Genomic DNA, 13,012 nt, shown 5'->3' with positions numbered 1-13,012 from the left:
CCTTAAAAATGTATTAATGCAGTAGCAAACAGTACTTTTAACAGTTAGTGGTATAACAATCTAAACCATACATACTGCAATTCATTCATTCATTTTCTACCGCTTATCCGAACTACCTCGGGTCACGGGGAGCCTGTGCCTATCTCAGGCGTCATCGGGCATCAAGGCAGGATACACCCTGGACGGAGTGCCAACCCATCGCAGGGCACACACACACTCTCATTCACTCACGCAATCACACACTACGGACAATTTTTCCAGAGATGCCAATCAACCTACCATGCATGTCTTTGGACCGGGGGAGGAAACCGGAGTACCCGGAGGAAACCCCCGAGGCACGGGGAGAACATGCAAACTCCACACACACAAGGCGGAGGCGGGAATCGAACCCCGACCCTGGAGGTGTGAGGCAAACGTGCTAACCACTAAGCCACCGTGCCCCCCATACTGCAATTATTAAATTAAATTAGTTTCTGAAGAAAAGGCAATATTTTAAAGTGAATCTTAAATTAGAACTCTTGAAACACAATGCAAAATGTATTAAACAGTAAACCTCGCACCCAAATGAGCGACATGTTTAACGCGCTGAGGTAAATGGAAAGGCTGCCTGCTAAACTTGTCTGTCTGTCACCGGCGGTTGTGCAACATATTTCCTATAAAATGTATTATATTTATTTTCATTAATGTAATTTAATATATAAGTGTATTTTTCTTATAAGTTCAAGCAATAGTTAGTTAATTGACATTATTCAACCACCACGGGCATGGGCGTCGAAAGCAAATAAAAAGTGGGCGTGTCCTGTCCCACACAGGGTAACCAAACGCGGTGGGTAAAACGCGGAATGGAATTTAATTTATTAGGGCATTCCTCAAGCAGAATGGATTCGACTGGCGGCGCTCTGAAAAGTAATAAAAAAAGACATGCTCTGAATAGAGACGGTAAAAGTAGGTAGGTCCAATATTATTGGTCTTGTCCCACCCACATATAATGGTTCTGACGCCCATGACCACGGGTATTGGATTTGGATCGGTCACGCACCACCGATACCCGATCCACTCAAAATGCTTGGATCGGCGCCGATACCGATCCAAAATATCGGATCGGTACATCCCTATTTTTAACACATGTAAACCATTTACATTTTAGATATATCAGACATAATAGAAAGTATAAATATAATAATCATGTCAATAATAATAAAAAATATATGGAAAAAATTCCAAATAAAATTATTGAAAGAATTCAAAATAAAATATATTTCTTTTCCAATTCCATTTTTTGCAGTTTTATAAGATTTGATATCTGATACGATTTCTCCACAATTTTTGCACGCCTCAGACTGACATTAATACTGAATATTTAGATTGTTGCCACCTATTACTATAATACAGGATTTCACTGGCCGGTATTTACGGTTCTCCTTCCTTACCTACCAGACAATCAGTTTCCTTCTAAGCAGGCGGACTATTCCTACGCACTTGTTTCCTAGCTGAGTACTATTAGCAAAGTCATCACCTCACAGCCATTGGCTCAAGTGTGCAGCCTATAAAACGGAGCTGTCTCCGTTATCTTCTTTCCAATACTTGTCTTGCCCAGGAAGGGGAGGATGATATGCTAAATGTGCTAAAAAACACTCAAAAACATTTACACACCTTGCAAAAGAGTGCAGAAAATTATCATTAAGTGGAAAAAAGCAGCACCATCACATTGAGGATGCTGGTGTGCACCTTGAGTAACAAACTGAGTACCAATCTCTTGATAGACGGCACACTGCACAAAATGGCATCTTAGTAAGTTAAAATAACAAATCAGTTTCTAGACAAATTCTACTATTTTTAAGCTAGGTTCATGTTCTACTTGCAGATTAGTTTACTATAAGCATTATTTTTTTTAAAAAAGAAAGCAAAATGATCTATGAATAGATAATTAAATAGGCTTTGGCTTATCTTATTGTTTACTCTAGTATTACATAATATATAAATAGATAAATTCGACTAGATTCAAAATATTATGAATTGTTGATGTCATTTGGTTCAGTGCACCAAGATCAGCGCAGTGCCTCAGAGCAATTATAACTAATAAAATAAACTTGTGAATTTCTGAACCTTTTTAAAACCCTTTCTAATTTTTGAATCTCCTGATTTCAGGTCACAACAGTGAGATGTTTGTATTGTTGAGCCCTGATAGAGCCATGAACCGGTTGCAGCTTGTGTGTGTTGCAATCGATTGAAGAACTGGTGTCTGTTAATAAGGACACTGCAGTCATATAACGGGCAACTGAGGAAACTGCAAACACCACAAGAGAAAGAAGATTGGCTTCTCAGTGATGTGAGCTAAGGCAGAACTGCAGGGTGATAAATATGTTAGTAGCACATTCACTAGAAACTGGCCCACATATGTGACGTAACATTTCAACATACTACAAGCTACAGCATGATATGAAATCCAACAATTAAATGAATGAAACATTTTTGACAGGTTTACAATTCTACGATAATGATGTCCATAACTATATGAAATGGATGTGGGGGTGTTCAGGGGAATGTGTCAGTTTGGAGTATGTGTAGGTGCCATACCTTGTCAACAGATTTAACTAATGTCTTGATTTTCTTCTGACCTGACTTGCCATCAATCATCTGTCGACGGATCTGTGAGACAATGAAAGAGCAGGTCGCTTTTTTATAATTGATTTCATTCTGTTTCATTTGTCATCGACCGGCTCATACAAACAAAAAGCTCACACAGAAGCACATCATAGACATTTTTTAACACAATGTGGCTGTTGCAATAACACCGCCTGCGTGTTTTACCTCCTCCTTGTTGCTGTCTGGCAGCTCTGCATCCAGGAAGTCAAGTGTAACTGGTTCTCTGAAATTAATGATCTGAAAAGTGGAGATGAAGTCGAGAAGAGACTATCACAGTCGGCTTTATAAAAAAAAAAAAAAAAAAAGTACAGACTATCTTTATAGGAGAACTTACATCTATTCATAACATTAAGATGTAATGTAGCATTAAGTTACTTTTTTCCCCTCTTCCTGTTTTGTCTCGTTCTTACCTTCGGTTGTAGGTTTGGGTGCAGCAGAACATAGCCATTGGGGTCTATGGCAAAAGCGTAACCATTGGCACCAAGCTGTAAACAGAAAACACAATATGCATACACATTCACAACGTAAAGCACTGTGTGTGTGTCTGTTTCTGTGATAGGTATCACTTACTTTATACCGTGGTGTGAGCTGCTTAATTTCATTAAGTGCTACATCTACACCCATGACTCCCAGAATAAGCTGATTCTGCAAAACACATTAATATATAGATCGATGAAGAGATGAAACTAAAATATATTTGGCCACAAGGTGGCAGAATCGCTATATGAAGCAGGACTGGAGCACCATGTCTCAAATGTCCTTGGTCTTCAATGTCATACTCTAATCAAAATCAAGTTTTCGCTTTTCACGTTGAAAGATTCATTATGTTATGTTAATGTATGATATTCTGAGCTGGGAAACATAAGCTGAACATGTTGAACATGTTATGAGAATAATAAGGAACCTGGCTACATTATATGACACACATCATATTGTTTGTATTTTATTTCATTTTTACATTTTTTAATGAACACATTAAAAATGGAAATGAGCGAAAATTGTTTTTTTTTCCCCTTATTTTGAGTGATTAATGATAGCATCAAGAAATAACCTTTGAGTCCCCATCAGTAGAAAGATTGAAGACCGGCATTGTCCCAGTAATGACCAAACCCAAGCCCTAGGAAAAAAAATACAGGAGATAAATCTTACTTGCAATACCGACTGATCTCTGGAAAAGACAAATGCAGAAATGGATTGAATGGAAATGGATCTTTCGCAAATTGAGCATATTTACTTTTCACAGTGCATTGACTACATGCACAAACAAATCACAAGGGGTCTAATGGGAGTTAATACATAAAGCAGACAACAGCAAGTGGAAAGATTCTCATAATCATACTGAGCAGAAAAGAGTGTGCCAGTAAAACAAAACCCAAAAAAAAAAAAAAAAAAAAAAAAAGATGGCAGAAGAGAGGTGAAAACCGAAGTCAGCCTATTACTGTCGAGAAGAAACAACAAAAGGAACAGTGGGCAAATCAGACACAGATTCAGAGCTGCATTGTAATTAGACTACAAACAGAAATGTTTATATTGCTGTGAAAACAAATAACAAAGTCGTTGAAATTGTGCAATTGTGGAACAAGATGACAAACAACAGCCTTTAGCCAATATGAGGATAACATCAAATGTGGTTGCTCATATAGGACTGCAACTAGTTTAAATATAGTCTGTATCTGATTCGCTTATTTTTTTTTTTCTCCAAAGGTGTTGTTCCTAACCTGCAAGTCCATGAAAAGCAGGTTTTATTCATTCAGTTTCTAACTGAATCACATCTTTCCATTAAACTAAATTCTAGTGCAGATGTGAAGATTCACTTGAATCAGATTTGTGATATTTAAGGAAAAAGCTGCACAAAACAATATATACGTTGGATAAATGACAATCATGACTGAATTAATACAGGCGTTCTATAAAGCTAAAATCAGCCCATGCCCTTATCTTTTTTATTTAACTACCTTTGTTAACAAATCAATTTTTTGGCCATGTAGATGTCTCTTTGCACATTTCATCCTAATTGTTGACCAACCTTTCAGACAGAGAGAAGTCAAATGTCATTTAGGTTTGTTAAACCAGTACCGTAACAATAAAAAGCAAGAATAACATAATCATGGGTGTGAAATCCTCAAAGAGTGAATGAGTCTATGTCCATGAGTCCTGAATATGTAGTGCGTTATTTCTTTAAATGTGTTTACTTATTGATTGCATATTGATTTTCTGGATGTATTGATTGCGTATTGTCTCAAAAAGGAAGCTAATCTACACTCTATGCTAGCAAATACATGTGAATTTTCACTTTTTTTTAATATCTGGCTAGAATGATTTGATCATTCTAGATTAAGGAAACCGTTGTACTTTTCCATCCGTATGCTACTTTTTAAAAAAAAAATCTATTCAGTAATGTTAGATAGACAATATGTGCAGATAAACATGGTGTTGCTCATCTTCCTTACTAGAGCATCCTGGTAAACGTTGGTCCACTGAACTTGCTTAGCCCGGTTGCCTGCTAACACCATTGGCCTTCCCAGAACATCTAGATACTCCTGATGAGAGAAAATAAGCAAATAAATGAGTTAAATGCAGAGAAAGTATTAAAAAAAATCCCATAAAAATATCTGACTTGGTACTGCAGGTTTAGAATAACCATTAATTGACTCCAAAGCATAAATCACAGCATAGCATAGTGATGATGATAACAATAATAATAATAACTAGAATGTTAATTTCCTGAAGAAAATGTGAATGGTGCTTGCAGGTGGCAAATCCCGGAGGCTAGTCGAGACGATCATGTGACGTCATATGAATACTCTTGAGGAAGTTTTCCTCATTGTGCTGAGTGTTTTGATATGTCAAATGTCCATGTTGTGCTAATTTTTTATTTTCACGTGACATCATCAAAATACACGTGAGGAAGTTCCCCTCATTGTTGTGAGTGCTTTGATATGTCACATGTTCATGTTGTAAAAAGTTTTTTGATTTTGCATATTTTGGGGGCGGGGCTGCGGCACAACCGGAAGGCTTGTTCGAAAGCTTGCCGAGTTATAAACCTCCAAAATTTATAATGGGAGTCTATGGGAAAAAAGGCCACTTTGAGACCCGGTACCGGAAGTACCGGTACTCGGATCGCTTATAAAAGTCATAGCACACCTCTCCTCAATGAGCTGGTCAATTCATGGGTCTAGGACAAAAGCTGCGGGACAAGTTACGTGCCGATGTTTTGTCCGGCACAATAATAAGAATGTTGCTTTGCAAGCACCATTAATTGTGCTATAATAATAATATAATATTATATAATAATACATAACATAATATAATATATAATAATAAGTTACACACTGCTTTATAGAGAAATACATTCTCTTCAAACTGTCAATTCCTTCTGTTCAGACAATATTCTGCTCGTTCATGCTGTTATTTATGAACTGATGGTGTAGCAGCAGTGCAATGCATAAAATCATACAGATACAGGCCAGCAGCTTCAGATAATGTTCACATCACCCATCAAAATAGGATAAAAATATGATCTCAGTGACTTAAACCATGGGAAGACCTTGATCAGCGTTAGTTAAATCAGTGTTGACCATGTTAGTGCTAGTAGAGAGGATGGTATATTTCTACAGTCTGTGCCCACTGTAGCCTCAGACAGGACTGGAATCCCATGTGGTCTCCTGTTGTTGTGGCTGATTCACCTCAAAGTGCAATGTTTTGTGATCTGAAATGATTTTCGGCTCATCGCAGTTGTTTACTGTGATTATTTGATTATTTCAGTTACTGTATTCTTGTTGGCTTGAAACAATCTGGCCATTTTCTTCTCATCCCTCCCATCAACAAGGCGTTTCCACCCACAGAACTGTCACTCACTTGATTTTCTTTTATTTTTGCATCATTCTGTGTAAACTCTAGAGACGGTTGTGTGAAAATTGAAGAAATACACGAACCAGCCTGTCTGGCACCAACATCCATGCCACGACTAAAGTCACAGAGATCAAACTTTCTCTGTATTGTTGTTTGATGCAAACACTAACTGAGGCTCTTGACCTGTATCTGCATGATTGTACACATTGTGCTCCTGCCACATGATTTTCTGTTTAGATTATTGTAGTAGTATGTGTTTAAGTAGTAGATTATTAAGTAGTAGGTGTGCAGATGTTCCTAGTTACATGAATTAATTATTGTGATTAAACTGATATTATTTCAGTAGCAGAAAAAGAATAAAAACCACAAAGTGTGTTAAACTAGGTCATTAGAACAACACAAGCTTTGAAAACCTATTTAAAATTTCCATTAAACAAAATTTTTACACAAAACACATAATCTGATCAATATACTATAAGCATCCATGAATTCAAATTCTGTTTATTACCTTTTATATAAAGCTAAAATATCACATGATCCCAGAAAAAAAAAAAAAAAAAAAGGAGAAGGGAACGGCAGGGCTCCTTCAGTGGCTAGGTCTAGGAGATATTAACATGATATACCATAATGTTTACAGTGGCTTTATTGGTGCTTTCACACTTGGGCAACAGTTGAGTCCACACCAAGGACTGATACTGGTAACACAAAGTTGAGCTAATTCCAGTGGTCTCAAAGACGTTTTACAGATCATAAGAAATTTAATAACACAAAGAGTAATATTATAAAAAAGTTCAAGGTTAATATTAGATTTATATTTAAATGTGTTTGTATTTATCCCTAATGAGCAAGCCTGAGCTGACAGTGGTGAAGGTAACCTTGACAGGAACCAGACACAAAAGGTAACCTCATCCTCATTTGGGTGACACTGGAGGTGTAATTATAAATTATTATAAACACTGGAGAGTATTATTATAAATAATATCCTTTCTATTGTCATATACAGGTCCAACAATTGTGTATTGATTAGGAGGCTGTCGTCCTCAAAGACCACATGTAGCTGGCATCATGCCCAAATCCTTATGAAGCAGAATCCAACTGGAGATGTTGTGTCATAATGTCACCAGTAGTACCAGTCCAACCCCCCAAAAAACATTGTTCACACTTCACTAAACATAAGCGCTCTGGACAAACAGGCTCGTGTGAACCAGTTTAATTGCTTTACCAGCAGTGAGAGACTCACTGACCCTAAAGGTGGGAAACAAGTGCTGTGTGAACATTAAAGCCTTAATTCTAGCTCTTATTCCACTTTATATATTCGTATTCTTTGTTGTAACATGGAGGTGCTGACAAGCAAGACCTAATCTATTATTAACTCACTAAAATGCTGTTTAATGCCCCATAGGGAGGTCTTTCATCAGACAGGATGACAGGTAGACTATCCGACATTATCGAGCGGCAGAAAGAGACAGGAAATAATCTTTCTCTCTCTAATTTGGATGCATGGGGGAAAAAACAACATGAGAGACAGATGTAGAGAAAAGTGACACTGACAGCTTCAATCTATGATGAAAAGAAAAGTTGTGATTTCAATCATATATTTCCTGTTGCATTTTGGGTAAACAAGAACGTGTGAGAGAGAACGATAGTATATCCTGAGGTATATATATATCCTTAAGTATATAGTCAGAAAATTAGCAGGAATATTGAAAGAGCATATAAGCCTTAATGATGGGGACTGTTTACAAGAGTACATTTTTGGTATGTTCTAATCTGTGTCTAAGCTAATCTGTGTCTAATCTGGCATAGCATAAAAATATCTCAGGGTACGAAAAGCACAAATTTATACTAAACATTTGGGATGTACATGTAAAAAGTGTTCATTTCCCCTAAGCATGGAGACATTTGGGACATTCTGTAGTTGAGCTGGATCTTTACTGATACCAGGCAGTCCTGGTTAACGTTGACTAGAACACGTTATCTGTATCTGAAAAAATACATTTGAAAAAATGACTTCTAAATACACTCAAAGCGAGTTGCTAAACTTTATGCTGGATAACTGGATGTTGTCAGCTTTTAGCTGTCTATCACAAGGTTATTCTAAAAATTCACTGAATTGCAGCCTAAAGTGTAAGTCAAGTGTGATAGCCTCTTGAATTAATTTTGTTTGAGGCTGTGTCATTATTAGTGTCATCTTGCCACACCAAAATCTATGGTCACGAGCTGATGCTGTGAATAACTGTTTTCGTCTTTGGCGCTGCTTTAATTTGAAGTGTGGATGCAACATAAAATCCGTTGTACAAAATGTTGTTTCACATTTCTAATTTTGTGTAGTCTAGCCATAGTGTGGTTGGAGATTAGGGGTATCCTCTATGTTCACCTTCCTCTTAGGATGTCTGTACATTAACACTGGCTTAACAATATTGTCATTTATAGCAGCCTGACCTTCTTTTGCATTGTAAGTTCACGCCTTGCTGACTCATTCGTCCTGATGTATGAGTCTGCCTCAAAATTTGACCCTGCGGCTCTGACGCTGAATTAATATGTTTGGTTTTTCAGGACGGCTCGCGGCGATGTAGGAATATTTGAAATATTGAATATTTTAGCATATTTTTTTTCTCTCTACTGACTCATCAGTGTTACTTTTTTAACCAAAAGGTGATATGCTCTAGCTTTAATATAAGACAGTACATGATGGAAATAATATGCAGTAAAGCATCATTTATCTCTTGTATGCCTGCAGTGGAAGTGCAAGTCTGTGTGTTGAGAAGTACAAGAATCAATATAATCTTCACACAGCACTGTCTAGCATTATCCTGCCACTGGCTACTGACAGGGTCTGTCACTTCTTTGTTAAAATGGTAAAAAGTACCTTGCTTAACATACTTGCAATACAACGTAAATGACACTATAAGGGAAAGAGAAAAGGGACGCAGCATGAGAGGGAGAAAAAAAGACAAGAGAACAAAACCAGACGTCACTGGTGACTAACTCATCTGCCAATATCATTCAGAGCCCAGTAGTTGAATGCGTCACTGGCACTAGCTTTGTGTCTGGTGATGTGTGTAGGCCACCATCGTAACAAAATGTGACAGTAGAACAGGCAGTCATGAGGTGCACAGGTGTGTTTCTCGCACACAAACACACGCACCCCATACACGCACACACCCTGTCACGCTCACACCTGCCTCAGCTAGGCTATTAGAATAAGTGGCAGGTCTCTGAATAAAATTACACTCAGTCTAATGAAACAGCTGACAGTCTATTCACGATGCTGATTAATGTGCCTGAGGGGAGGTTAGTTCGGTCGGTGGGTGGTGAGGTGGTGGGGGAGGAGAAGAAGGATGTGGATGTGTACGTGGAAACATATGGAAGATAGTGTAAAGTGGTTTGGAAGCAGGAGAAGGAACTGAATAAGTGTGTGTTGAGAGCGACAGAGACAAACAGAGGAAGGGGGATCACAGTGGTTAGTGGGTGCTACTCAATAAGGAATGAGATAACGTTATCTCCTTCAGGTTTAAAGGTTGTATATGTCTATATATGTAACCCTCAGTTACATATTGGATTTGGAGCTAGAATGCTTTAAATCGCTGCGACTTGAGCAGGCGATGTAATTTTAATCTGTGTTACTGTGTGTTCAAAGGCTGTAAAATCACCGTAGCACCTAAATCATAAGGATGAGGTCTGCACTGGAATAATATCTTCTCTCTACCATATTATTTAAACATACCACAAACACACACATCAACACATGCAAACAAGCACAAAAATGATAACAACCAACCTGTGTGTTGATTCGGATTGCTCCGATGGATGGGATCTCAAAGTAGTATCCTGTTGAACAACACAATCAGAAGCAATAAAGTGAATTAAGAAGATAAGGTAATGGTACAGTCTTGGGGGAAAAAAAGAGGCTGCGATATGAATATCTGTGCCATGATACTACGTTCTATAAGCCTAGTGAACACATAATGATGACAATGTGTATACGTTTCACAATTAATGATAAAAAAAAAAGCAGACTGCTGACTGTTGTAGCTCATCACGGTTGTAAAGAGTATTTGAGTTCTATTCAATATAAACATACTATGTTCTTCCTGGCAGCTAGAACCAATAATTCCTTTGACCTTCAGCAGATTCTGAATTACTCAAACCTGGTACCATGCAACGATCACAGTTAAAAAGATCAGATGTTTTCTTCACTTGATGTTTGATGTGAAAATGATCTGAAGCTCTTGACCTGTATCTATATGGTTTTCTGCATTGTGCTGCTGCCACGTGATTGGCTGATTAGAGAACTGATTAGGTGGCATGTAAAAATAATATCAGTGATAAACAGATCTGTCATTATTCAAGGATTATTTCATTGTGTAAAGCAATCTACATTTCACAAAGTGTTAGTGTTTGACAGGAAGCTTTGTAAGAGAGTAAATGTCCTTCTTGGTGTCTGTTTGTTTGACACTCTACTGTGACTGTGTCTCTGTGTGTGTGTGTGTGTGTAGGTCATTGAGCATGCTGAAGCTTAGGATTAGGCTGATTAAACGGAGAGACACTAACAGGGTCAATAAGCCCAGCTTGGTAGGTTATTAAAGTGAGAAGTGTTTGCACAACGAGCTGCAAAACGGGTGCACCAGCAGCAGAATGTTAATAACCAAGAGATGTCCATCACCCTACATGATGAGATTCTTCTTGTTCCGGTCACACACATTTACAGACAAAGTTTTATTTACTAAAAATACTTTTAAAAAAAGCAATAACTAAAGGTGCATCATATCTTGTTTCACGTCTAAAATACCGTGCAATGGCAGGAATGGAATGCCCTGGAATGGCAGCTGTCATGTCACAAAATGAATAGCAAAGATTCTTCAGCATTTTTCTGCCTTATCACTACCTGCCGCTGTGCAGTGCGATTACCACAGGCCAGAATTCCTGTATGTAGCTGTATTGAGTAAAGAAGACCTATTTACGCCAAACTCATCTATTACGGCCAGTCAATGGGCCTTACACAAATACCCAAATACCACCAAAACCTACACAAATGTAAATAAAAATTATGAACTGGTTCAGTTCTGCAAAATATCTGAATTTTATATAGTAAAAAAGCATGTTATTTCCATAGTAAAAATAATATGAATCTTATTATACTCACTGTCCATTTTATTAAAAACAACTGTATAAACATATTTATTAACTGTGCTGAGCAGCAAGGCATCTCTGCATTCACCAAACACTGAATAAGGATATACTCTGGTCAGCCAAGTATAGCACACCAAAACTGGACAGCTGCAGATTAGAAAAAAAATCACTTCAGCTGTCTAGTTTCGGTGAATCTTCTTGGCTGACAGGAGTGGAATCTGATGTAGTGTTTTTTGTTGTAGCCCATCCACCTCAGCGTTCAAACTTTTGTGCATGCTAAGATGCTTTTCTGGCAATCATGGATGTGAAGAGTGATTACACGACTTACTATAACTTTTCTGGCAGCTTGAACCAGTCTGGCTATTTTATCCCTGGCACCAATATCCATCTCATGCTTACAGTCACAGAGATCAGACTTCATTCTGATGTTTCATGTGAATATTAGCTGGAGCTCTTCACCTGTATCTGCACGAGATTAAGTATGGCGCTGCTACCGCTAAAATTTAGTAGAGGTCAATATGGCAGTCCTTTACTAACATAATGTCTAACATACACACATAATGTTACACCTTCTAGTCTATTCTGTTTAGTGACAAAAAAAAGATCCATGCTATAAGATAATTTAAGGGTGGCGTGTGTATTAAAATGTTTACTCTATGATAAAATTCAATATTCAGATGAATACTAATTAAAATGCACATGTACAGGTCTTTCACCTCTTCTCATGTTTGTGGCACAGCAACAGGATTACAATATAATACAATGAGTTTATTTTATTCTTAATTAATCCACACTTTAATAATAATAAAAAGTACTTTTAATGACATTCGTTTTAAAACACTTCCAAAGTGTTCATCGTCCTGTTTGTAATGAGTCTGTCTGTGTTTTGCCCTGTTTCTGTCTGCTGTCTTGCCCTGTTTCTGTCTGCTGTCTTGCCCTGCTGTTAATTGTTTGCTCCGCCCACTCATTTGTTACCATGGACACTAATTGAACTCTATCTCCCCCCAGGTGTGTCGTCTTAGTCTCTGATTGTCTCTGGGTTGTGATTGGTTCCTGTTTGGTATATCTACTCTGTTTGTTCACTTCCCTGGCGTTAGTCATTATGGTGTGTTCATGTCTATTAGGGATGAGCCGGATACTCGGCTGAAACGGTATCCGGTACGGATAAAGCACTTCTGCCGAGTACAAGTATTATACGAGTAATACGAGTCAATATCTGTGCTCGGATTGAATGAAAATCATCATTGGGTAGCTGATTGTGTCAGCGTTCTGTGATAGGCTAGTCACAGCGCCCCTCCCCTACAGTGATAGGCTAGTCACAGCGCCCCTCCCCTACACACATACAGATGTATTGTGTTTCACTCGGGTTCGCGGGTCTTTT

At 37.9% G+C, this 13,012-nt stretch overlaps 1 protein-coding gene across 2 annotated transcripts in view; it reads right to left on the bottom strand.

Annotated features, from left to right (window-relative positions):
• The window catches only part of cacna2d2a (calcium channel, voltage-dependent, alpha 2/delta subunit 2a), a 208,094-nt gene that overhangs the window by 21,309 nt on the left and 173,773 nt on the right, over window positions 1-13,012 (bottom strand). For both annotated transcript variants that reach the window (XM_060868309.1, XM_060868310.1), the window contains exons 14-20: window positions 10,280-10,329; window positions 5,097-5,186; window positions 3,698-3,763; window positions 3,217-3,291; window positions 3,057-3,131; window positions 2,812-2,883; window positions 2,578-2,649 (exon numbers count right to left, since the gene is read on the bottom strand). In XM_060868309.1, coding sequence (XP_060724292.1) covers window positions 2,578-2,649; window positions 2,812-2,883; window positions 3,057-3,131; window positions 3,217-3,291; window positions 3,698-3,763; window positions 5,097-5,186; window positions 10,280-10,329 — 500 coding nt within the window. The remainder of the gene's footprint in view (window positions 1-2,577; window positions 2,650-2,811; window positions 2,884-3,056; window positions 3,132-3,216; window positions 3,292-3,697; window positions 3,764-5,096; window positions 5,187-10,279; window positions 10,330-13,012) is intronic.

The sequence above is a fragment of the Tachysurus vachellii genome, chromosome 4, assembly GCF_030014155.1.
Source record: "Tachysurus vachellii isolate PV-2020 chromosome 4, HZAU_Pvac_v1, whole genome shotgun sequence".
Taxonomy (NCBI): domain Eukaryota; kingdom Metazoa; phylum Chordata; class Actinopteri; order Siluriformes; family Bagridae; genus Tachysurus; species Tachysurus vachellii.
This window is presented reverse-complemented; position numbering and strand designations above follow the sequence as displayed.